This window comes from Microcaecilia unicolor, chromosome 6, assembly GCF_901765095.1.
Source record: "Microcaecilia unicolor chromosome 6, aMicUni1.1, whole genome shotgun sequence".
Classification (NCBI taxonomy): Eukaryota; Metazoa; Chordata; class Amphibia; order Gymnophiona; family Siphonopidae; genus Microcaecilia; species Microcaecilia unicolor.
This window is the reverse complement of record NC_044036.1, coordinates 62,327,155-62,353,684: the sequence shown is the minus strand read 5'-3', so window position 1 is coordinate 62,353,684 and position 26,530 is coordinate 62,327,155. Positions and strand designations below refer to the sequence as shown.

Sequence of the window (26,530 nt, the reverse complement as noted above, 5' to 3'; positions counted from 1 at the left end):
TCACAAAACCACAATTTTTATATGAATGTGCATCCCTGTTAGTGTTTTTAATCTTTGACAGACTTCACAAAAACTTAATTGCATAAAGTCATAGGGTCAAAAAAAAACCAAATCAAAAAACATCAAACTAACTGAGCACTTACCTTTGCCCAGAGCACTTGTCTTTACCCAATGGGGCCACCGTTTCATTTTGGTAACCAAGCTTCTTCAGAGGTTCAGTCTTGTGATAAATTCCAGCATCTGTTATTTACATTTCAGATCACCACACAATCAAAGATGGTGCCTACTTACCAACCCACAGTAAAGTTTTGACACATTATGGATGTTTGTTGCAAAACCAAATCAATGTGCATTGCTACACATTAACGCAGAAGAACTTAACTACACCTCCAGAGAGTTAGTTAAAATTAATGCATTTAGCAGTTTGCTCAGTAGTTAACGTGTTGCTATAGTTCGTGTTAACATCTGTGTCATACCACTTCCTTCTCCTTATTTCTATAGGGCCACTAGATAAACATGTCTAGATAAACAGGAGACTGTAAACCTTTTAGTGGGGACTATCTAGTCAAGACAGACAAATGGGGCAGGTACTTCTCTACCCTCCTCTTCACATTTAAATAGAATTCCACACTTGGTAACTGCAGGTCCATTGCTGATAATATAGAACATGATCTTCGTAGCACTGGAAGGAGTGTGGTTACTAATACGTTTCTGATAAGAGGTTATTCCTTCATTGGTTGTTTCTCTTTTATCTTTATGGTGAAGTTGGGGGGGGGGGGGAGAGTTGAGGGGGGAGTTGGGAGACCTATTAATAATGTAAAACTTGATGACGGATAATGTTGTATTGTTTATTTGTGTCAGCTGTTCAGATCTTGAAATGTCTCACAGGTCTTGTATATCCTGGTTGTCATCAATAAAAATGTTGAACCATAAATAGAATTCCACACTAGATGACTGATTAATGTAGGATGGGGGGGTGACGTTACAAGCTGCGTCTAGTTTTAGGTGGCAGGAAGGCGCAGGAATGGCCTCTTGAAGAGTACCAACTAGTGAAAAAGTAGGCACTATAGTTTTATGACTTGTATTTTGCTGGTGGATCAAGGGAGAAAGAAGGCCATAGAGGGCATGTGACAGGAGACAAGAAATCCAGCCACAGAGAAGCTGGGGGATCAAGGGAGAAAGGAGACCATAGATCAAGGGAGCAAACTGCACATTCTCTTTCCTCCTCCAAACTGACTACCTGTTCCTCTGGTCCTATTCTCACCCATCTACTCAACATTCTCTCTCCTACTGTCATCTCTTCTATCTGCCATATCCTCAGTCTTTCACTTTCCCCTCAAACTGTTCCTGATGCCTTCAAACATGCCGTAGTTACAGCACTCCTCAAAAAACCTTCATTGGACCCTACCTACCCTTCCAACTATTGCCCCATCTCCCTCCTCCCTTTCTTATCCAAGCTACTTGAGCATTCTATTCATCTCCATTGTCTTGGCTTTCTTTCATCTCAAGCTGTTCTTGATCCACTTCAATCTGGCTTTCGCCTTCTACATTCAACTGAAACAGCCCTTACTAAAGTCTCCAATGTCCAGTTCCAAAGATCTCTATTCTATCCTCAGTCTGTCTTCTGCTTTTGACACTGTTGATCACCATCTATTCCTTGATACGCTGTCCTCCCTTGTATTTTGGGGCTCTGTTTGTTCTTGGTTTTCTTCTTATCATTGAAGTATGCTCTGGTGGATCCTCCTCCACTTCTATCCCACTATGAGTTGGTGTACCTCAGGACTCTGTCTTGGGACTGTTTTTGTTCAACTATACTTCTTCCCTTGGTGTTGTGATCTCCTCCTATGGTTTTCAGTATCATCTTTATGCTCATGATTCCCAGATCTTCTTCTCTACACCAGAAATTTCAGCAGGAATCCAGACTCAAGTCTAAGCCTGTAATTTTTGTGATATGTTAGCAGTTAGCACTGCTAGTGGATAACAGCAAGATAAGTAGATGTCAGTAGTCACTAATGGACAGGTGGTTTAGGAAGGTTTTCATTGAGCAGTTAGAGGGGTGCTGGAACAAGAAAAGGTTAAGAACTCCTGCTGTAAAGGCTTCCTATCCTATCCTTCCCCACCCCCAGCATATTGGAAACTTGCATAGCAATTCTGAATGCCAATTTCACTTCAGATAGGATAAGCAAATCCTAGGATACACTATCATTTCCTTGTAGTCTAACCTTCCTTTTGGCTGCTTTTCAGCTCTAGCTCTGATCTTGCATCCAGACCTTGCCAGTGTTTTCTCAACCTTCAAAAGAGGGGGTATTAGTGTATTTCTTCAGCTTCTGTAAACTTCGTGCATAAATGGCAGAGTGCATAGTGCACTGAACTGTTTTCAAAAAAATTATATGCCTGTATTTCAGAATGAAGTTTCTTTAGAGGAAATACAGCAGTTGCAAGCAAGCTATGAACAGAGCAGCATTGACTGGCAGGGGTGAGACCTGCCCTAAGCTTCCTGGTTACTGGCCCAGAGGAGTGTGTGCAGGGATTGTGTGCACAATGCCTGCACAGATCCGGAATCAGATGTTCCACTCTAAGTACTGCAGGGGCTTCCTCTTCTAACGAGATTTGGTCAGATTTTCTTGTGCTCCTTTTCTGGCAGAACTATAATGCCTCAGCTAGATACGGAGAGAGATGAAGAGGTTTTACGAGAGGATTTAAAGTTTTACTTCATGAACCCCTGTGAGAAGTACAGAGCCAGACGTCAGATTCCCTGGAAGTTCGGGCTGCAGATTTTGAAGATTGTGATGGTGACCACACAGGTAAAAACTGTTTTATTCCTATTTTAAAACTACTTTTTTGGGGGTGTGGAAAACCTAAATCAACCTGCTCTGAGTGTTTGTTGAATTTTCTGCTCTCTCAACCGTGGTAACATTTTATGGTGAAATATATATTTATTCACAGTGTTAACACTTGCAAAACATACACCATATTGGGTAAAACACAGATAACATAGATACAAAAAGAAAACCTTGCTCATAAGGCAGTATACAAACTGGAATATCAACACTTTGATTACATTTTTTTCCAACAGTGACAATAATCCCCCCCCCCCCCCCCACCAACCCTTCCTTGTTTTCATGGTTAGTGGCAGAGGGCAATTTTCAAATCTCAGTATGATTTGAATGTTCAAAAGATGACTACGTGTCAAGGGAGTAAGAATGATCCAAAAATGTCCCCACGTTTGTTGAAAGAAGACACCAGGAAAAGATTGCGCCAGCCACCGCATTCTCACTTGAATAATCACGTGAGAATGCCAGGCTTGCATGGTTGGTGCCATAGGCAGAAACCAAGCCATCAAAATAGTTGTATTGTTATTTGAATAATTTTACTGCTGTAATTGCCTATTGCTCATGTTTGATCTATTCTTATTGTACACCGCCTTGAGTGAATTCCTTCAAAAAGGCGGTAAATAAATCCTAATAAATGAATAAAATAGGTATTAAAAAAAAAAGCTTTTACTCTTCTAGGAGTTGGGTTTTCCAAAACATAGGGCTCTGTGTACTAAAGTGCGCTAGCGTTTTTAGCGCACGCTAAAAATGATAGCATGCTTACACTTCAGCTTAGTAAACAGTTCCAATAGTATCCAAAGAGCAGCAGGGGGGTTCAGAGAAATTGTGCATGATCAGAGGTTCGATATAGTTGCAAGTAACTGATGCCAAAACATCAGTACCGCAGGGCAGTGCAAAAACATGTGGCCTAGTGTGGCATCATCAAACTGACACTTTGGGCATGCACTGGAATGGTTGAGGCCTGCTCGATTCACTAGTGGCCATGTTATATAACTCTGCCTAGATTTATGGATTGCTCACTACAAATGTGCTGTCTAAATTGATACATCTTAAACCTAAGTGGAAGAGGGTGTCTGTCAACACATGGTGAATGAGTATTGCCTTGGTATGGATATTTATTAGATAAATGGATTTACTAGGTTGAAACTTGTGTGGATTCCCGTGGGGAATACTGTTTTTAAGAATGTGCTGCCCACGAGAACTTTCTGTAGAGGTAACTCCTGTCATGAGAATATTTTTTTTTTTACAAGATTGTGGCATCAGTTTGTTTCTTATTAACAAAGTTTGATCAAATACGTTGCATTGACAACCTTGTGCAAACATCCAATTCAGAAATTCAGTCCAAAATGCTGCCTGTAATTGTTTACACAGAGAATATGGAATTGTACCCCTTTGGAAGAAGGATTACTTCCCACCCAACAGACTCTGTGCCAATCCATTTTGGAGAGTTTAATGTGATTGCTGAGTATCAGCTGATCTGCTAGTATATATCGGAGGGGACGTTTCAGTAGCCCCACTGACTCCATGGCTTAATTGCAAACCAATTTGTATAGCCTTCTGCTGTGTTCCCTGCCTCCCAGTCATAGCCCAGCCCTCCCACCTCTGTTCAGTTAGTTCCCTCCCTGTGGTTTCCAGGGAGCCTGATGTGGTTAGTGGAAAGCAGTGGCATATTGCTAGGAGAGAGTGGTGGATAAGTAATATGCATAGAGAGGCTTGTGTGTGGTGGGTGAGAAAGTGCGTTTGAGCATAAAGGTGAGCATGTGCATCCTGCTTGCGCATATAAACACAAGCCCTTTATAGAGTGTGTGTGTGTCATATCTATATCTATTCTACATATAGAAAGATTTTTAATATATATGTAATCTCTCGCAAATCTCTATATCTATCTATATATTTTTTTTTTGTTGCGGTTGGTTAGTTATTTTTCGGGTTCCGTTCTGAATGTTCCTTCGTTTGATAATAAAATAAATAAATAAATAAATATAGATGTGGTGGAAGTATGTTGGGCAATTGGTCTGACAATGTCAGGAGAGTTTTCTATTGTTTCCATTCCACTGCTGTGGTATCGTTCATACTGAGGTTCAGCTGGCTGGAGGCGGGGCTGGTGGTTGGGAGGCGGGGATAGTGCTGGGCAGACTTATACGGTCTGTGCCCTGAAGAGCACAGGTACCAATCAAAGTAGGGTATACACAAAAAGTAGCACATCTGAGTTATCTTGTTGGGCAGACTGGATGGACCGTGCAGATCTTTTTCTGCCGTCATCTACTATGTTACTATGTTATATATATATATATATATATATATATATATATATATATATATATATATGTGAGTGTGTGTAAACATGAGTGCTAGAGACCAATTTAGTGCTGGACTAGCGCCCGCATTTACTGGTGTACAAAAGGCCATACTGTGGGGAAACAATGATTGCGGGTAGGAACACTGCAAATGGCATGGAAAATGTGCATATGAGATAATTAAAAAAAACAGTGCGCCTCACAAGGGTGCTCCTACCGCTTTAAAACCTATGCAGCTCGGAGCTGGCATTAGGGTTTCTGAAGAAGGACACAGAAAAATTCAGCTGCATAACTCTTTGCTGGAGTTCCCTGGCCGTGCTTCGGGGCTCAACAGTACCACGGCAAACAATGTTTGACGGATATACAGACTTTACCCATGCCTTTAAAAGCTGTAATTTATGCAGGTCTGAAAGGAGTGAAATAATTTGCAATGGAATGACCCTCTCTCCAGGAAACTTTTTTTTTTTTTCATTCACTGTTCTCCATCTACTGCTGTATCTTCATTTTTGATTGAACTAGCTAGTTTTCTGCCAAGCAGTCTTAGAGATAAGGACAGTGCTGAATGGGCTCAACAGTACCATGGCAAAGAGGACATCTCTGTGCTCGAGCCCAGCTTCTGCTAGCCCATCCCCATCCCGTTGTGCACGTATGGGAAGGAGCCGTTCAGTATCGCTGCAGCAGCACAAGAAGGATTCACAGGTCTTGTGCGCATGTGCTGGGTACATCCCCCTTTACTTTCCAATGCTCAGCGCTAACAGCGTGCATAACATTTGCATATCATCAACATTGAGCAGTGGGGAGTAATTTTTTGGCGGTGTCTGGGTGGTGTGTTCAGTGCCGGAGTTTTGAGCAACTTGCCCTCCAGTGAATGTGTTCGCATGTGGGCCTGCCCTTTGCCCCTACTATGCAAATCAGGCCTACAGCAGTCTTTGCACATGACTCGGCATCCTTTTCCACAGGCTACCCATGTGGATAGTGAGAAGTTGTGTGTGATCTTTCTGAGATAGTGCAGGGAGAGCAGTATCCCCTGAACTGTGCGCTTGGTTCAGAATATCTGAAACAAGTGGGGGAAGCAGGATTGCCCAGCTGTCTGTGACTCATTTTTCTCTGCTAATGTGATGCTGCAGGATGTGAAAGAAGAGCCAGTGGTCATTCATACGCATTACTCAAAAGTTTTCATATTTTAAAATCTGGATAAACAAGGTTGCCTCTCATTAACAGACTGGTAAAGATTAAATAGGAACAAAGTTTTTGTATTCTTTTTCTGTATTGTGCAAGTTTTTTTTTTCTCAGCCATTATTTAGATAGTGTTTAAAAGGGGATTGCTGAAACAGTCGGTCACATGCTGCTCAGAATAATTTCATGAAGAGTTGAGTTAGACTAAGATGCACTTCGTACTCCCCCTGGCCCGGATATGAAGCTGTTACCCAAGTTTATCATTAATTGCACTCTGTCAACAGACCTCACCCATGTCATATGTATTCTTCAGCTATTCACCCAGTCCTAGTGTGCATTGAGTATTTCAAGCTCAGCTAACAGGAGATTTTATTTTATTTATTTTTTAAAGGAGGTTTTATTGATGATAATCAAGTAATCGCAAAACAAGACAAGGTGATTTGAGATGTACAAAATCAAGTAACGTTAGTGTGCTCCATTTACAATGCAGTAAAGAGTAAACAACAAACAATATACTCACTTTTTTTAAAAAAATTAAATCCTCCAAATATTTTCCCACTTATATAGCCCCCAAGACTCTCCCTGTCCCCTCCTTCCCCAAAGCCAGAAACACCCCTCCCTTCCCACATGGGTTCACAGATGCCGCATTAAGTTAAATTAAAGATCTTTCGGGAACCTCAGCCACAAGATAATACTAAAGGGGAGAGGGTTCAGCATAGGGAAGGAGGCGGCGGGGTCAGGAGGCCAAAGGAGGCGGTGAAGAGATGGGTTTTGAGCAGTGATTTGAAGGCAGAGAGGGAAGTTTTGGCACTTCTGCCGTATCTTGGAGATTAGTAGCAGGATAGACACTGCGCTGGGCTTTTATCATTTGTGGCCAAGTTCTGCACTGAGGTGGTGTCTTCCAGATTGCACCTCCCCCCCACCACTCAAAGATTTGGGCCTGCTTTGGGCAAATAGTAAAGATTCAGCCGAAACCATTATTCGTTGCTATGGTGAAAGGGAAGACTGCCTGCTATTTCGGCCCTTTTAAAAATACTTTTATAAAGATATTCACAGGCCTGAAAAAGAGAGACTTGCCATGCACCAGATGTGGAGCCCATCTGCAGGCTGCACTAGCCAAGGACACCAGCCCAAATACATTTTCTCCAGTTGAGCACAGGTGATATCCATATTTCCCTAATTGCTTCCTTTGGGAGAAAAAGTACATTTCTTATTTTCTTTTCCTCTTCTTGAAAAGCGTGACAATACTTATGTTCTTATGGGGCAGACCCCTGACTCCCACTCTTCTTGTGCTCCATCCCATGACATTGGAATGAGAACACAAAAAACTCCAGAAATAGTTTTTAAAAAGTTCCTTCTGACTGGCCTTTCGTAATGATGGAAGCAGGATCTTGTCTTAAGGGGAAGCTGTTTCCTGGTGCAGCTGAAACCCAGCTTGTATAAAGAGGGTGGTACTTTACTTTCCACTTGGACAAAGTAAGGTGGATTAGTACATAAGCATCGCCACACTGGAACAAGCTGAAGGTCCATCAAGCCCAGTATCCTGTTTCCAACAGTGTCAAATCTAGGTCACAAGTACCTGGCAAGATCCCTAAAGAGTAAACAGATTTTATGTTGCTTATCCCAGGAATAAACAGTGGATTTCCTAAGTCCATCTTAGTAATGGCTTATGGATGTTCTTTTAGGAACTTGTCCAAACCTTTTTTTAAACCCTGCTAACTGCGTTTACCACATTCTATGGCAATGAATTCCAGAGTTTAATTACATATTGAGTGAAGAAATATTTTCTCCTGTGACAATCTGTCTCCCTACTAGATTTTAGTTGGGATGGATTCTTTTTGGGATTCTTCTATGCTCCAGGACAAATCCATACATCTAATGTTTTAACTTGCTATCATCTTTTCTGTCTCCTTCATTGGTGTCAGATGAACACTCCTTCTGTGGACACTGCTGGACTCTTCCTTCCATGAGTGAGAGTGGACCAGTTGGACACTTAGTACAGCTTTTCTGTTTTTATAAAATGGTTCCATCTCAGTCAGGCATCCAGCTCTCTAACTAGATGAGTTGGTGAAAAAACTCCTTCTCTCTTGCAGAACTCACAGGAGAGGTCTGTAAGGTTTTCATATCCTGTACTGGCAAACCAGTACCAGCCAAGGCACACAGTATTCTCCAATAGAAGACACCAGATCACAAACCCTGTGGGGTGTGTTTTGCACATCTTGGTATTTTGTTTCATTCAGCACCTCTCTTCTCTGTGATCAGAGTACAAACCCATTTTCTCTTATCACAGTGGCTTTTACTGACTGTCCTTCATGTCCTCCATTGTACGCAGGCATGTCTCATGTATATTCACTAAGGATACTGTGAAAACCTGAGCATTAGGGTGGTTTTTTCTGGTGCACAATTCCAGTGGTGTTTCTCAGCACTGGCGTTTTAAGCATCTGGGCCTCTGTAAGTGCTGGGTGCATTTCCCTGTTGAACATTTAAAGCCGAGGCAAAGAAGTATTTCTGAGAGTATACCAGAAAAGTGTGCAAGAAAGAAACATTTGTGAAGAGTGTTTTTCTCCCATCTTGTTTCATTTTTATTAGGGTCCATGAACGAACACCTCTGTGATCAGACTACAATAGAAATTAACTAGATCCTTCATTGCTGGCAGGGGCTGTACTAGAGTAGACCAGGCCATGTCCCTTGTCCTCAGCTGCTGATGGGATGACCTGTGTCAGTGGCTTGGGCATCTCTTTAACTTCAGCAGCTAATAGCTGCCCGAGAGAGGAAGACGTTTGGGGGGGGGGGGGGCAGTCGGCCACCTGTGCCAGCATCAACATTCTGACTGGTAATCTCTTTAGGAAGTGCTGGCTCACAAGCTTTAAAAATGCTCACAGTGCAGCTCCAATGATGTGTTCTTTGGTTTTGTTGCATTTCAAATGAGAATCGGTGCAAAACAAATGTAAAAAAATATATATTCTGAGTGTGTTCCACGATATTCTTAAATGACTGCAGATTCCTTGTCAGCTGGTTCCAGCCTTTTCCTGGAAGTTAGGTTCCAGAGTGTGTCCTGGGAGGATGAGGTCAAATGTTTGCTTCATGGCGTTTACCATTTCGGAGTCCCTAAGGTTCAACATTGTCTGCTATTCTTTTTAATATTCGTTTTGGTCTTTAATCCAATAACATAGCGTGGTTCTCTTTATTTATGCAGACTGTAAGCAGATAATTTTTGCTACTACTATTCCTCTATTCTTGTCTAATGGGAAAATCGGCACAAATCTGTTGGAGACGTTTCTTGGTGGTTGGAGTTCAGAAATTGAAACTGAATCCAAAGAATCAGGGTCCTATATTCAAAATGATTTAACAGGGCAGGAGAGGCTCCTGCCTGGTTAAGTCACATTGAGCAGGTCAGGAGGGGATATTCAGTGGCACTTAATTGGACAGTGCTGCCGCATATCCCCTCTGACTGCCACACGATCTGGTGGCAGAGTCTGGGAACAGCTGGGATTTATGTGGACACTGTTCATATCCATTGTCAGTGCCTGCATTGCCAGCCAGGCAAGTAGAACCGCTTAAATAGTAGTCCTGTCTTTGCCTAGTTAGCAGTGTGGTAGGGCACTGAATATCGGCCATACCGCATTACTTCCGGGTACTGCCGCTGACTTGGATATGGTCTGGCACTGAACATTGGGTCTAAATTAGTTGACGGCTATAAAACTACTGACTGCCGTTGGCTCAGTAGTGTCCTGCAGGAACTTTATGGGTTAGAAAGCCATTTTGTGGTAGTAGGTAGTAGCAAATAGAGATACAAATGAGATGAGGAAATAGTGTGGGAAGGCATTTTTGCCTTCTTGACCCAAGCATGTTCAGTTTTAGTTTCTCTGACTTTTTTTTGTTTGTTTGTTTTTGGGGACTGATGTCAATTCAACAGCTTGATAGCTCTGAACGGTGATTTTGAAGTTTTTGGAGACATGAGTCAGCTAATATAGTTCCAAGAGTCAGTGGCGTAGGAAGGGGGGGCGGTGGGGCGGTCCGCCCCGGGTGCACGCCGTTTGGGGGGGGGGGGTGTCGGATCCGCTGGTTCACTGCTCTCTCTGCCCTGGAACAGGTTACTTCCTGTTCCGGGGCAGAGAGAGCAGGGAACCAGCGGAGCCGACGCAGCTCCCAGCAAAGTGCACTCGGGGCGGAGCGGCCCTCATGCCCGTCCTCTTTGGTAAGAATGCGTTCGGGGGGGGGGGGGAGTGCGTGCTCTAAGGGGGGTGTGTGCCGTGCTGCACCGGGGGGGGGGGGGTGCGCGGTGGCGAACTGCCCCATGTGTCAGCCGCCCTTGCTACGGCACTGCCAAGAGTCCAAGCAAGGTGGGCATGAAATGTTTCATGGAGAGCACAGTTTTCAAAAGCCATTTACCAGGCTAAATTATCCACCCTTTTCTCACAGGTATTTAGATTTAGCTCACACCTTTTTCAGTAGTTTCAGTAGTAGATCAAGGAGAGTTATATTGAGGCACAGTAGGTATTTCTTAGTCCCGAAGAGCTTAAATCCAAGTTTGTAGCTGAAGCAATGGAGGGTTAAGTGACTTCTCCAAGATCACAAAGAGCAGAACCAGCATTTGAACTCTGGTTTCCCTGATTGTCAACTCGGTGCTCTAACCATTAGGCTACTCCTCTGCTCCAACAATGTATGGCTGAGGCAGTGTGGCACACCTGCACAAAGATTGCTGGTAAAAGTTAAAAGCTTTGTTTATTTACACAAAGGGACAGTTATCAGCTCAGTTACTTCACAGGCTTAGACCTTTTAATTAGTCTCTCTCTATATATACACAAGAAATATTTTTTAATAAGGCTGGCTCCTAGCCAGACCCAAACACAGTGACTCCTAATGCCGTCTTGGGCCCTGTCTGGACATACTACTACTACTACTTAACATTTCTAGAGCGCTACTATGGTTACGCAGTGCTGTACAATTTAACAAAGAGAGACAGTCCCTGCTCAAAGAGCTTACAATCTAATAGACAAGTGAACGGTCAGTCCGATAGGGGCAGTCAAATTGGGGCAGTCTGGATTCACTGAACGGTAAACTAGCCCAGTAAACAGGAAGGCAGACGATCCGCAAAACCCAACGTGGACACAAACAAAGCAGATCAATCAGTAGTATAGTTCAAAGCTTTATTATAAAGTAATCGTCCGACACAGACTGTTTTGCCCACAAGGGCTGCGTCAGGGGCTCTCAGCAAGGTCACGATAATGGACTTTTCCTCCAAGATCTTGTCCAAACCTTTTTAAAACCCAGATCACTGTTTCCACATCCTCCGGCAAAGAGCCCCAAAGCCCAACCACTCGTTGAGTGAAAAATCACCCCCTCCATCCGTTTAAAAAGTAATTCCACGCCAACCTCCCTGAGCGTTCCCCAGTCCCTGCACTTTCCGAACGAGTAAAAAAAAAAAAACAAAAAACCAAACGATCTACTCGTTCTACACCACTCAGGACCCCGCAGACCCAATCATATCTCCCCTGATCCATCTCTTTTCGAAGATGAAGAGACCCAACCTCTTCAGCCCTTCCTCATACGAGAGTAGTTCCATATCATTTTGGTTGCTCTTCAAAATCAGGCACTCTCTGACTAGAATTCTTGGTTATCTCTTACCTTGGTAGTTTTCCTTACAGTATAATTAACTCCTGGAGGCTGAGTTGAACTTGCACAGTTTCCTTAGGCTCAGGCTACTGCACTGCCCTCAGGCACTGTAGCTTTCTCCCTGCATATGCTGGGAGGTCCTTACTCAAGATCCTTTGGAGGCCTTTTTTTTCTCTGTGCCTCCTACAACACAGGGCGCAAGCACCTGAATTAAGGCTACTCATCTTCCCTGGAACTCCCTTCAGAGACTGCAGCCAAGCCAGAACACCCTGGAAGGATCCTTACTCAGAGCCTCTCTTATTAATTTTGCCAGAGGCTCCCTGCTCTCTGCTTGAGTGCCATCCTCCTGCCTTATACCATCCACTCCATCACAGTGGCATTTTCACTTGCAGAAAAAGTAGTCCAGCTCAGAGGATGGCCAAGCTTTCCTGACCTTGGTTAATAGCCATTTCCATGTGCATATTTCTGTAACAAAGAAGGAAGCCAGGCATCATCAAATGTTCACATACAGAGCCTGCCACTTAATTAGTGCTTGAATATTTCTGTAATTGTTCTGTTATATTGAAAGTGTAGAATGTTGTATATGTAGGCACTATTAGAGACAGGTAATCACTCAGACAGCAATTGCACTGGACACGTTTGGCTAGGGATATGACAGTGCCTTCTGGTTCTAGCTAGTCTGTCCACAATGAAGGAATATTGCAAAGGTGGAAATACATATTATTATATAATAACAATCATGGCAAGCAAATAGAAAAATATGTTATGCAACAAATATTAAACATTACACCTATATATATATAAAGTCTTGCAGTGCCAAATTCCCCTCCATGGTTCACAGATGTTACTGAAGATACTGTCTCTGATGCTCCCTCCTCTGTACCTTCCCAGGAGATAAACTGGAAGGCAAGACCAAGTAAACACCATATCCATGAATGAAGTCACTAGTACAGCTGTGTCAGGAAGGAAATGCAGAGTCCAAGTTATTTTATTTGCAGACAAGATGATTCAGGCTGCAGAATCCATAATGGTTCAGAAAAGATGGTTCATGTTGTATTAAGGCCTCAGGCTTATAAAAGGTGAGATCGATAGAGAGAGACCCCCTACATGTAGATCACTGAAACAAGCTCCTAGTTTAATGCATTTTATCAGACAGCAGAATGTGACAAATGTTCAAAGATGTGAAGATTTGACAAGGCACTGTATATTTTGTTATGCATTTTTGTTTTTAATTAAACAGCCTTCCCAAATAACCATTTTGCTTGGCTTCCTTTCCAGCCTCAAATTGGTTGAATTGAGCCATTTTAAAAGCACAGTGTGATAAGTCATCTGCACATTGGCATAAAAATTTTCGAAGATAAATTTGGGCTCACGTGACTGTAGTGTAAGACTTCTGTTCATTTCTTATCCATTTCTTAGAGTGGAGGAGTAGCCTAATGGTTAGTGCAGTGGGTTCAATTCCCACTGCAGCTCCTTGTGACTCTGGGCAAGTCACGTAACCCTCCATTGTCCCAGGTACAATATATGTAAACTACTTTGTAAACACAGAAAGGTGGTATATCAAATCCCATCCCCTTCCCTTTACCTTTCAGTTTTCCTTCAGTTCAGGTTTTTATTTGTTATTATTTTCTATATTACTATGTTTGCAGAAGGCTCATGTTTTCCATCCAAGCACTGTAGCTTCATTCCTTGAACAAATAAGGACAGTAAACAGTTTAATAGTTGGCTGCAGTGGTTAAGTGCCTTTAGACATCTTGGACTCAAATAACACTTCATATTGAAACAATTTCCAGGTTTCCCTCACCTGTAGGTTCCCATCTTCCTGGGACAGCAAAGCCTGCACTTCTAGGAAAATCTTTTTGTTGTTGTTGTTGTTTTTCAGCTTATTCTTTTTGGATTAAGAAATCAGCTGGTGGTTTCCTTCAAAGAGGAGAACACCATGTCTTTTAAACACCTGTTCCTGAAAGGATATGCTGGCATTGAAGAAGATGATTATAGCCTAACAATTTACACTCAACAAGAGGTCTACGACAGCATTTATTTTGCTGTTAATCAGGTAAGGCCCTTGTTTGCAGGGTATGTGTGTTTTTCCAGGCAAGGCTTAGCACTGTTCTGCAACCTCACTCCCAGAATGATCAGCATGCAGTTTAAACCCAATACAGTAAGCATACAACATCACCAGGATAGAGTCGCAGTTCTTAAGCAAATCTTCTATAATGTAGAAACTTGCTCAAGGAGAAAATAACTTAGTTTGTTGCAGTGTACCCCAGACTCAGGGATATGGGAAAGTAATTTCAGTACACGCTGAGAGATAATGCTGTACAATAAAATAGTAGGTTGTAGGTTATAGATCTTGGTTACAGTAGGTGTGGTAAAAAAACGATGGAATTACAGTGATTTTTGGAGGCACTTGCACTGCTTAAGTCAGAGGGCTGCTTCTTCCATTCTCTAAAGGGGGTGGGGGGGAGGAAGCAAGAAAGAAGGGGAGGGGACACTATAAGCCCAGCTTGCTAGAACAAGGAGGTTTGATTGAGAACAGGAGACGGCATGAAGTCAAAAGGTTGAAGCCACTTAGGTTACTTTATGCTTCCCCTTCCCCGCACAGCCTTCGTCCTGAGTGCACTCAAAACAAAGCAAACAAACCTATGAGCTGCTTCATTCATGTTGTCGTTCTTTATTGGTAACATTTTTATTTAACCTCTCTTATATTTTTACACAAAGAAGTATAATAACAGAATAACTTTTCATAGATAGAGTAGTAATTTGTTGTAAATTGTAATCAGTGTGTCATTTGGAGGGGACACCCTAGCAGGTGTTATATTCGTGCAGAGATTTTTTTTCCCCTCCTGGTACTAAAACATGTAAAAATCAGGTGCTCAACATTCAGAGTTTTTAGCTATTTACTTATTTATGGCAGTTATCCCACATTAAACATGAATTAGGTTGAAACCTGGGAGCATTTAAAATCTTTTTTTCCCCCTGTACCTAGATGAAAAGAGCGAGATGGTTTGTGGGAACTTGCTCCTTTTGTTTTGTAGAATGCAGTGGTATATTATAAAAATGCACTTAATGTTGTTTATTACTACTATTTAAAAGAAAGATATTAAATAATGTGGTCGTGCAATCTGCTTAAGTGCAAGGATCTGGGACCAAAAGAATGCATGCAGTTAACCGGAGCATGTGCTTAACAGTTGTGACCCAAAGAAGCTTGACATCTGATAAACATATGTACAGTACTGTTTATTATACATACAGTATACAGTCTCCGTTAACTGACAGGCTTACTTGAAGTAATCAGTTATAGTCCTCTTTCTGGTTTTCTTCTTATCTCTCCCTGCGTACCTTTAGTGTATACTCTAGTGGATCCTCTTCTACTTCTATCCCACTGTCAGTTGGTGTACCTCAGGGATCTGTCCTGAGATCTCTTCTCTTCTCCATCTATACTTCTTCCCTTGGTACTCTGATCTCATCCCATGGTTTTCAGTTTCATCTTTACGCTGATGACTCCCAGATCTACCTCTCCACCCTAGAAATCTCAGCTGAAACCCAGACCAAAGTATCAACCTGCCTGTCTGACATTGCTGCCTGGATGTCTCGGCGCCATCTGAAACTAAACATGACCAAGACTGAGCTTCTTATCGTTTCCCCTAAACCAACCTCTCCTCCTCCCCCATTCTCTATTACTGTGGATAACACTCTCATCCTTCCTGTCTCATCAGCTCGTAACCTTGGGGTCATCTTCGACTCCTCCCTCTCCTTCTCTGCACATATTCAACAGACTGCTAAAACCTGTCGTTTCTTTCTCTATAATATCATCAAAATTCGCCCTTTCCTTTCTGAGCACACTACCAGAACCCTCAGCCACGCTCTTATCACTTATCACCTCTCGCTTAGACTATTGCAACTTGCTTCTCACAGGTCTCCCACTTAGCCATCTCTCTCCTCTTCAATCTGTTCAAAATTCTGCTGCACGACTAATATTCCGCCAGGGTCGTTATGCTCATATTAGCTCTCTCCTCAAGTCACTTCACTGGCTTCCTATCTGTTTCCGCATACAGTTCAAACTCCTCTTATTGACCTATAAGTGCATTCACTCTGCAGCTCCTCAGTACCTCTCCATTCTCATCTCTCCTTACATTCCTCCCCGGGAACTCCGTTCACTGGGTAAATCTCTCTTATCTGCACCCTTCTCCTCCACCGCTAACTCCAGACTCTGTTCCTTTTATCTTGCTGCACCATATGCCTGGAATAGACTTCCTGAGCCGGTACGTCAAGCTCCATCTCTAGCTGTCTTCAAATCTAAGCTAAAAGCCCACCTTTTTGATGCTGCTTTTAACTCCTAACCCTTATTCACGTGTTCAGAACCCTTATTTTATCATCCTCACCTTAATATTCCCTTATCTCTTGTTTGTCCTGTTTGTCTGTCCTAATTAGATTATAAGCTCTGTCGAGCAGGGACTGTCTCTTCATGTTCAAGTGTACAACGCTGCATACGTCTAGTAGCGCTATAGAAATGATAAGTAGTAGTAGTGTACACTAATGGGTCTGTGAGTTCCATAGACTACGTCTGCCAGACTGTAAAAACTGTCATAGCACTGACATCCAGTGGCCTCCAGATAGGCCCTCATGGTGTTGAGACTCTCCAGCGCTCTTGCAAAAGTGACAGGTGGAGGTTGTTGAATTTCGTCAGCATGTGCCTCGCTGCTCATTTCATCCTCTTTCATCATCAGCTGATGTTGCTTGTGTGTAGGCGCATATCTCCACATCAGTGCTGTCGTCAGCTTTTTATAAATCGTAATCAACAGCTACGTAGTGATGAAACTCCTCTTCAGTAACACCGGCTGGGATGTCAATAACCTGTTCATCTGACACGTTTGCAACAGCTGCATCTGTTCACCCTTATTCACGTGTTCAGAACCCTTATTTTATCATCCTCACCTTAATATTCCCTTATCTCTTGTTTGTCCTGTTTGTCTGTCCTAATTAGATTATAAGCTCTGTCGAGCAGGGACTGTCTCTTCATGTTCAAGTGTACAACGCTGCATACGTCTAGTAGCGCTGTAGAAATGATAAGTAGTAGTAGTGTACACTAATGGGTCTGTGAGTTCCATAGACTACGTCTGCCAGACTGTAAAAACTGTCATAGCACTGACATCCAGTGGCCTCCAGATAGGCCCTCATGGTGTTGAGACTCTCCAGCGCTCTTGCAAAAGTGACAGGTGGAGGTTGTTGAATTTCGTCAGCATGTGCCTCGCTGCTCATTTCATCCTCTTTCATCATCAGCTGATGTTGCTTGTGTGTAGGCGCATATCTCCACATCAGTGCTGTCGTCAGCTTTTTATAAATCGTAATCAACAGCTACGTAGTGATGAAACTCCTCTTCAGTAACACCGGCTGGGATGTCAATAACCTGTTCATCTGACACGTTTGCAACAGCTGCATCTGTTTCGTCTCTCTCCATATCCTTAACAAAGCTTGCCCGCTTGTAGCAGTTCACAATGGTTGCCTGTGTAACATGTTTCCAGGCTTCTTTCTGCATATGTAGGGAATCCAACAGTGATAGATTACGAGCCAGTTCAACAGCACGCTTATCCTTGCCAGTCTGGTCATCCATAACGCTTATCAGATGATGTAGCACAAGAGCCCGATAATGTTGTTTGAAATTGGCTATTATGTTTGGTGGCAGGAAGACCACCTTGACGTTAGACAGCCTGACATCATCCCTGTGTGCAGCACAATTATCACAAAGCAACAAAATCTGACGCCTTTGTGCCCGCATTCTAGTGTCTAACTTCTTTAGCCACTGCTTCCAAATTTCCCCAGTCATCCATGAATTTGCCTTAACCTGGTATGACACAGGAAGTTGCTTAACTTTCTTGAAGCAACGGGGCTGTTTGCTGTTTCCAATGACGAGGGGTTCCAACTTCTCACTCCAATCCATATTGCAGCAAAGGAGGATCGTCAGTCGGTCCTTCGACGTTTTACCTCCAGTAATATCGGCATGTTTGAATGCAAGTGTTCCATCAGGAATCGCTCGCCAGTAGAGACCGTTTTGTCAGCATTGAAAATGTCATGAGGTGCAAACTCGTTCAAGATGATAGGAAGAACTGAAACAACCCAATTTTCAGCACCAAAGTCATCAGCGTCTTGTTTCTCACCGTGCTGTTTCTTGAATTTTATGTTGTTCCTCTCCTTCCATCTTTCCAACCATCCAACAGTGGCTTTGAATTCAGTTAGTCCAAGACTTTTAGCTAGCTGGTTAGCTTCCTTCCATAAGCAGTGGACCACTGACAGGAAACTCTCTGCTCCTGACTTGCGAAAACCACCGAAGAAGAGCATCTTCTACCTCCTCAGCTTTTCCCGCCTGTTTTTGTTTCCATTGTGGATTTGTATTGTTTTGTCAGTCTTCCAGAAGCTGGTCTTTCTTCTTCGACATGTGAAATTTGACTGGGATTGACACCATATTCTTTAGCAATAGATGCTTGACTCTGTTTGTTTTCTAATTTTTTAAGAACTTCTATTCGTTCAGCCAATGTTAAAGTCTTACAGTTCCGCCGCGACAACGACCCCAGTGTACATTCTAACAACATTCTTTTGCTTATTCTGCTTGTGGCAGCTAAAGAGGTGGTAAATTTGAAATCTCGTTGGTTGTCACGCACCAATCGGCTTTCATATTCCGTGCGTATGCTTATGCGGAGTCTTCCCTGCAGAGGAGCGGTCTTAAACCACGCATGTAAGCGAATCTTGCACTTATCAGTGGTGCGCTAAACCGAAGTTTGTCCCCATAGAAATTGATGGCACCAAAAACGGGACTGAAGTATGGCATGCAGTTAAACAGAGCATGTGCTTATCCGACGTGCACTGTATTTATTTCTTTATCAAGTCAGTTCTGAACAGCATTTTTTCATTTATTACCCAAATGCAAACACAATTATAATGTTAATTAATACGTTTTGGATGTTACTGAATTCTGTTATTCTGTCTCACTGTATTTCCATTTGTGGCACAGTATAAATCATCACAAGGACCAGATATATGAAAACCAATGGACTTCATTAGGGACTTATAGCCCATTTAGTTAAATGAGAGATCTGCATGAAAGAAAATATTTATGAAAACCACTTGTCCTTGAAACATGCTCAAAACAGATTAATCCATTTGTACAAAAGAGATGAGGTGAAGATATGATTCCATGTGCCCCAATCAAGGGAGAGTTTAATTTTACTTCCAGTCTTATAACACCAGGCTTCCTAAAGCAGATTATAACAACAGTTAAGATGAACCCATTAGTAAACAGGATATTCTCACTGAAATTTGGTCATGTGTTACTGTATTGTATAGAACAGTATAGAAAAATGAGCAAAAAATACAGCCTTTATTAGTGCTGTTTCCACCAGCTACAATAATTATTGAAGCTGTTTTAGTGATATTCAGTTTTTATTTCATGATATTTACATCTACACATGGGATGCGTTCAAATAAATTGAAAAGCTGTCAAATAAGTAAAATAAAGAATAAAAAAAAAGAAATCTTTTGTCCTCCAACTTTTAAGGCACTTCCTGTCCACTTGGAACATCTTTTGACTTTTTACAGATGGACCATGCATAGGCAGTCCATTATTTCTAATAACCTTTTACTATTGCTTTCAATAGCATCTGCTATTGTTTTGGATGTACTTGTGACTCCGCCTGCTGCCAGCAAGCTATGCCTACTGGCTTGAACCCATATAATGAGCTAGATAGCCTCGCGTACCATCTCCTGTTCTCAATCTAGCCTCCTTGTGCTAGAAGGCAAGCAACCAATAGGAAGCCTTCCATAAACCACAGGGAGCTGAACATGTGCTCTGAAGGAGCCCACCAGAGAGAACTACAAAATTACACAGATCTGTAATCCAAGATCACAGTTTCATCTCTTAAAGGTATAAACACTGAATATTTTATACAAACAACATACAACCTACCTCCATGAATATGAGGGCAGACCAGTATTTGTCCAAACCCTTCACCCCTCTTAATGAGTGTGTTGTTAATATCAGTGTTTCCCAAGTCAGTCCTGGAATACTCTCTTGACAGTCGGTCCTGGAATACTACTACTACTTTTTCTTTCTAAAGCGCTACTAGACATACGTAGCTCTGTACATTTGAACATGAAGAGACAGTCCCTGCGTGACAGAGCTTACAATCTAATTAGGACAGATAAACAGAACAAACAAGAGATAAGGGAATATTAAAGTGAGGATGATAAAATAAGGGTTCTGAACAAGTGAATAAGGGTTAGGAGTTAAAAGCAGCATCAAAAAGGTGGGCTTTTAGTTTAGATTTGAAGATGGCCAGAGATGGAGCTTGACGTACCGGCTCAGGAAGTCTATTCCAGGCATATGGTGCAGCAAGGTAAAAGGAATGGAGTCTGGAGTTAGCAGTGGAGGAGAAGGGTGCAGATAAGAGAGATTTACCCAGTGAATGGAGTTCCCGGGGAGGAATGTAGGGAGAGATGAGAGTGGAGAGGTACTGAGGAGCTGTAGAGTGAATGCACTTATAGGTCAATAAGAGGCGTTTGAACTGTATGCGGAAACGGATAGGAAGTCAATGAAGTGAATACTCCCTTGACAGTCGGTCCTGGAATACTCCCTTGACAGTCGGTCCTGGAATACTCTCTTGACAGTCAGGTTTTCAGGATATCCTCAATGAATGTGCATGAAAAAGATATGCTTACATAATCTGTGTATGCACAGCTATTTCATTCATATTTATTGTGAATATCCTGAAGATCTGACTGGCAAGAGAGTATTCAAGGACCGACTTGGAAAACACCTTGTTTAGATCTTCCCCAATCACTACCTTGGTGACCCATCAGTGACTTTATGGTGCCAGTGGGAAGACAGACTGGGTGGTACTACACTTGATCTTCTGAAACGTCTCTCTACCTCTGCTTTTTCAAGTTTAGTGCAGGGTGGCAGAAGTTGGTGATTGGCCTTGGGTCTAACAGTGTGTGGTAGGTTTTCTGCTACCTTGAGCTGTTGTCCTTGAAAGTACTTTTCTTCTGTGTATCTGTACTGGGGTGGGATGGGATGGAAGGTCCTGTGTCATATGATTCACTGTTCTTTTCAACACTGATGCTCCTGTAGGGTGAGTCTATAACGATGTTCAGAGCCTTGGTAATATAACAGAGCTTCAGTGTATCATAAAAACTGAGATACAACTGTAGATGAGGAAGAGTTATAAGCTGGTGGATTTTTTTGTTGTTAACCCTAACACTAAAAAATATATATATATATTTTTTTCCCAATAGTACTGTCAGATAAAAAATGTATCGCTGGGTACAGTTGGCTATGATGATGAAGACAACATAGGAGGTCTCAACATCTGTAAACAGCAGTACCAGAGAGGCACAGCTGTTCCTTCCAATGCTACGTTTTACGTAGATCCCACCATTGAAACAGGTACTGAAAATGCAGGGTTGTTTTTTTTTGAAGGGGTACTGAATACCAGTACCTTTTCCATTGTTTGCTAAAATTGGCCCATGGGCCCCAAGTTTTAATGAAAAAGCTGAGGTTCTACACACCAATTCGGCTTTGTCATAGATTCTGTGACTGGTTGCAGGGGGCCTGGCTACTGTGGGGTGGGTCCCTCAGTGATCACACCACCCCTGAAGAGTGGCCTAGCATTTGAGTACCGGCGCCTTTTTTGCTAGAAAAAAACGCACTGTGACAATGAGTGAGTGTTAAAAGCTCAAATGATTACCTTTGTAGCATAGGTAAATCTGTCAAGAATATCTTTTTTAAAATACAGCTTCTGTTTTTATTGTTTCATACTTTTATCCTAGGGTGGTTTTTTTTATACTCGCTAGATGAGTCAGCTCTTCAATATTTATTATAGCTTTTACTATACTATAACTTTCTGTACTTCAGCAGGGCCAGTGACATGCTGGAGCCCAGAACTAAAATTTGGGAGGGAGTCCCAGAGCCAGGCAGCCAGCCAACCAATCATCTGTTTTCATCCCCTAATGCTGGTCCTGAACTAAATGAAGCATGAATGTGTGTGTGAGACGGGGTATGAGAGCAGGAGTGGAGGTACTGAGGGGGGCAGTTGCAGTGACTACCTACAACACTGTAATGAGTTTTAAAATAGCAGGCCACGCAAAGTGAGGGGGAGAGAATTATAGCACCAGCAGTGTGGCCTGGACCAGGGCAAACATTAAAGGCTGCTGCTTATTTCCAGTGATATGCCATATATTAAAACAAACAAAACAAAAAAACTCCATCGCTACAGATGAGTGAAGTGCTGCTGAGCACAATGACCAGCTTCTGTTTGCCTCCCGCTGCAAGTGAACTAATCGGGAGAGGAGCCGTAGGCCGCAGTGCGCTTAATGACAGTGCTTCAGATATTGCAGTTGCTCCTTCCTTCATGTTGCTGATGTAGGAAGATGCTGTCCTCGTGGACCCCCTCCCCTACTGACAGAGACCCAGATGCACAAAGATCCCCATTAAGAATCCGTCTGTATTTTCAAATTGGTAAAAAAATCACCGATTTGGAAATACAGAGGGATTCCCAAAGAGAATCTCATGCAAATGAGCTGCTCATTGCTTTTATGAACAGGGATCATTTGCATGCAATGGGGGGGAAGCCAGTCGGCCAGCTGAGCATGCGCAGAGCAGCCTATTGCTAAGCGTAACTACACTGCACATGCCACAGAAAGCCTTTTTTTTTTTTTGCTCGGGTGCCTGAACGCTGGTGCCTGCTGCTGGCCTGTGCCCCATCCGAGAGAAACAGCAACACCTACAGCGGCAGCCCCCCCCCAACCCAAATCGAGGTGCAATGTAGTTTGAGGCACTCCACCAAAGTAGCCTCACCCAATGCACATGATATCCCTCCTGCAGACCCTCTCCACCGGGATGCCACTTAACTAGCTCCTTTCCATTGGCTGGAAGCTTGGCCTGCACTCCTGCTCCATGCCAGGAATGAGAGGGTGGGGGTCATCAGCCTGTCCACGATGCTGCTGTCTCAGGGGCTCAGCTGCAATCTGCGGGTAGGAAAGAAACAAAAATCCATGACGTACGCGCCCTTTTTCTACAATTTTTCTTCCTGATAGTATCGGATCTTTTACTGGGGAGACACATATAAGAGCAGGAGGTGGACATCAGCTCCCAGCGGGTTGAGGAAGTGGGGTGGGGGGGGGGGGGGGGGGGAGAGCTGCGCTGCGAGGGTCCAGATGATTCTGGCAGGCTGATTCTTCCCTCCACCCCTTTCCTCCACTGTTTTAGCTGGCATTCTGACCACCTGTTAAAATTTTGATGGTAAGGGTAGGGGCTGCTTCTGTGTATCATTTGGAAAAAGGCTGGTCATTGCTTTGCATGCACATTCGTATAATAATTAGCTCAGTATATTGGCTTTGCATACTATTTTTGTTATCTGCTACTGTGACAGGAAAAGAGCTCGGAGAACCCTTTTGTGCATGTCTGGCTGTACTCCTTGCTCGCTAAACTGGATAGAACTGGTATAAAACTACGTTGCTGGCTCCTTCGGTTTTGTGTACCTAGGCCACAGTTTCCCCCCTCCATGCTCTCCCCTCACATGTGTGGTGTTTAAGGAATTGCATTTCCTGTTGTGCTTTTGAGGAAGCTCGGATCAGCATGAGGGTTGGGGGAAGCGGCAGCCATTTTGAGACTGGAACTGACATAGGCAGCAGGAGTGACTTGAGTGGTGGTGGGGGTTGGTATCATCTAAAAATGCAATGGAATGTTTGGCTGAAACCGAAGCCTGGCCAAACCTGGATTTTGGGCCGGTTTTTCGGCACCGAAACCAAAACTAAAATTTGGTTGCCTCTAATGTAAATGCTAACTTTAGCGTTCTATAACAGAGTGTGGGCTCCATATCCTGTTATAGAACTTTCACGTAGTGCCCAGCATGTTGGCACCTAACGTTTGTGCAGTTTATATTTGTCCCCGATATATGCAGGTTTTGAACTTTTTTTCTTTTAAAATATGGTCTGTACCTGAAGAAATAGTGAAATGTCTGTTTTTTTCCCCCTGCCAGAATGTTTGCATGTTAATCCACAGTTGTTTCCTGACAAGACACTCACTGATTTGCAGCTGCTGAACTCATCTTTTTTTAAGTTTGAGTTTTACAGGTAATAAATGTTTTTTCATACTTTTTAACCCAGTTTTTTTTCTGTAAACATATATAATTTCTTATACAGTGTTTTCCTTTCAGGCTCATACAGATTGAAATCTCATTTAAGTTGAAGGCTATTGATTTACAAACCATCCGTTCCCGTGAATTACCAGACTGCTATGAGTTTGAGAACACGGTAGGTGCATTTCCAGGCTTGTTCATCCAGAAATCAGGCATTGCCTCTATATTGCGGTATTACTTATTTTGAATTGCTTTTATTATTTTGAAAGGCTGCTTGTTGGGTTGGGGGAGAGAGTGGTTGTATTAGTTTTATTTGTATTTTTATTTATTATGAATTGTATAAATAGTTTGTTCCTTTTCCCCCTCCAATAGCTCACTCCATGTGTTTCAGGCAATAGAGAGGTTCAGATTATCTTCCCCCCCCCCCCCCCCCCCCGAGGACCATAAGGAGTGAGTGTCAGTCAAATTGAAAACAAAAGGAATGGTGCCATTTTTTTAAATTCTGTCTCAAACTTCTAGGAATTGTATTGGTCCTATTATGCCACTTCTAAATGGACCAACAACAAATATGATATTTGGATTCTACTGTGCATCTTTATTGACTGACGTGTCTGCCTGCAGATTTCATTTTAATTTTCCTTTTGTGTGTTTTGATTAGGGCTGCATTGCTAAGTTTTAAACGTGATTTAAAATTTTAATTGTATGATTAATCACATGATCCAAATTGGCACCATCTCATCCCCTGGGCCCTTACCCTTCCCTCCCCACCCCTCCATGGGCACCAAATCATCTCCTCCCCTCCCCGGGCCACCATCTCATCCCCTCCCCTCCCTTACATGGGCACCATCTCCTCCCTTCCCTCCATTCATGATCACCATTGTTTCCCTTCTCTTTCCTCCCCTTCCATCTTTGATCCATCCCCTATTTCCAGCATCCCTGTCCCCCCACATCTCTGTTTCCACTCCCACCCCCCCCCCCCCCCCATGGTTTGGATCTTTTTCTTTCTTTTTTTTTCTGCTTCCCCTTTCTTGCATGCCCCCCTCCCCGTGGTTTGCATTATTTTCTGTTTTCTCTTTTTCTGCTGCCTCTTTCTTAAATGCCCCCCCCCCCCCCCCCGTGGTTCACATCCTTCTCTGTCTTCTTTCTGCTTCCTCTTTCTCCCATGGCCCCCGCCTCCACCGTGGTCCACATCTTTCCATGACCCCCACCGCCGCTGTTGTGGATGCATCTTTCTTTCTGCCTTCAGCACTTCTTCTTACCTGTCCCAGCATGACACTCCAGCGGGCTCCCTCTCCTCTGCGGCTTCTTCTCCTTGCTCGTCACCGCTGCAGGCTGTACTGAAAACAGTGCTGCTTCTCACCCAGCCCGAAGCGTCTCTCTGTAACAGGAAGTTCTGAGGTGGAACTTCCTGTTACAGAGAGATGGCTGCGGGCAGGGTGAGAAGCAGCAGTGAGGAGCAAAGAGAAGGAGCCACAGAGGAGAAGTGGGCCACTGGAGTGCCGTTCTGGGAGAGGTAAGAAGAGGTGCCGGCTAGTGGGGAAGGGGCGACAACGTTAACACGTTAATTTTAACGTGAATTATTCATTTAACATGTTAATTGTGTTATGCGTCAAGTGGACAGCCCTAGTTTTGATCCATTTCATTTTTGTTATATTCTACCACTATACCTACTACTAATTTCTATAGCACTATTAGATTCATGCAGCGTTGTACACAAACACATAGAAGATGATCCCTACTCAACAGAGCTTATTCTATTCAAGACTGATAAACAGGACAAATAAGAGATTAGGGTGTTTTATTTATTATAAAAATGATTAAAACAATATGCTTTTTTTAGCCTGTTTAATATGGGTATTAAACAGGCTAAAAAAAAAAGCATTTGAATTTGAAGAAGGCCAGAGACTGATCATGATGAACTAAGGAAGTCTATTCCAGGTATATGGTGCAGCAAAATGGAAGGAACGTAGTCAGGAGTTGGTGGTGGGGTAAGAGGGACTTACCTGAAGAATGGTGCTCTGGAGAGGGATGTTAGAGATAAGAGAGGAGAGATACTGTGGAGCTGTAGAATGAAGGCACTTGCAAGTCAGTCAGAGAAATAGGAACTGTATTTGCAAATGAATAGAGAGTGAGTGAAGTGGCTTGAGGCATTATGTGAGTGTAGCAACTTTGGCAAAACTAAGTCATTCAGCACAATTCTGAACAGATTAAAGGGGAGAGAAATGGTTCAGAGGGAGATCTAGGAGGAGCAGGTAGCAGTAGTCTAATCAGGAGATGATGAAAGTGTGGTTAAAATTTTTTGGAGTGTGTTCAGAAAAGAAGGGATGAATTTAGGTGATGTTTATAAAGAAAGAAAGAAAAGCAACAGGTTTCATCAGTCTGTTAGATATGTGCAGAGAAACAGAGAGAGGTCAGATGACCACAAGCTGAGAGAACAGGAAGGATGACAGTGTTATCTACTGAAAGAGTTAATGG

At 42.9% G+C, this 26,530-nt stretch overlaps 1 protein-coding gene across 7 annotated transcripts in view; it reads left to right on the top strand.

Moving 5' to 3' along the window:
* MCOLN2 (mucolipin 2) overlaps positions 1-26,530 on the top strand; it is a 96,538-nt gene that overhangs the window by 6,783 nt on the left and 63,225 nt on the right. For 5 of the 7 annotated variants that reach the window (XM_030205608.1, XM_030205603.1, XM_030205604.1 and 2 more), the window contains exons 2-6: positions 2,645-2,804; positions 13,807-13,980; positions 21,213-21,363; positions 23,957-24,050; positions 24,134-24,230. In XM_030205608.1, the coding sequence (XP_030061468.1) occupies positions 2,652-2,804; positions 13,807-13,980; positions 21,213-21,363; positions 23,957-24,050; positions 24,134-24,230 (669 nt within the window). In that variant the 5' untranslated portion in view covers positions 2,645-2,651. Of the gene's footprint in view, positions 1-2,227; positions 2,501-2,644; positions 2,805-13,806; positions 13,981-21,212; positions 21,364-23,956; positions 24,051-24,133; positions 24,231-26,530 lie in introns of those variants that run through there. The other 2 variants (XM_030205606.1, XM_030205605.1) reach the window with 2 other exon arrangements.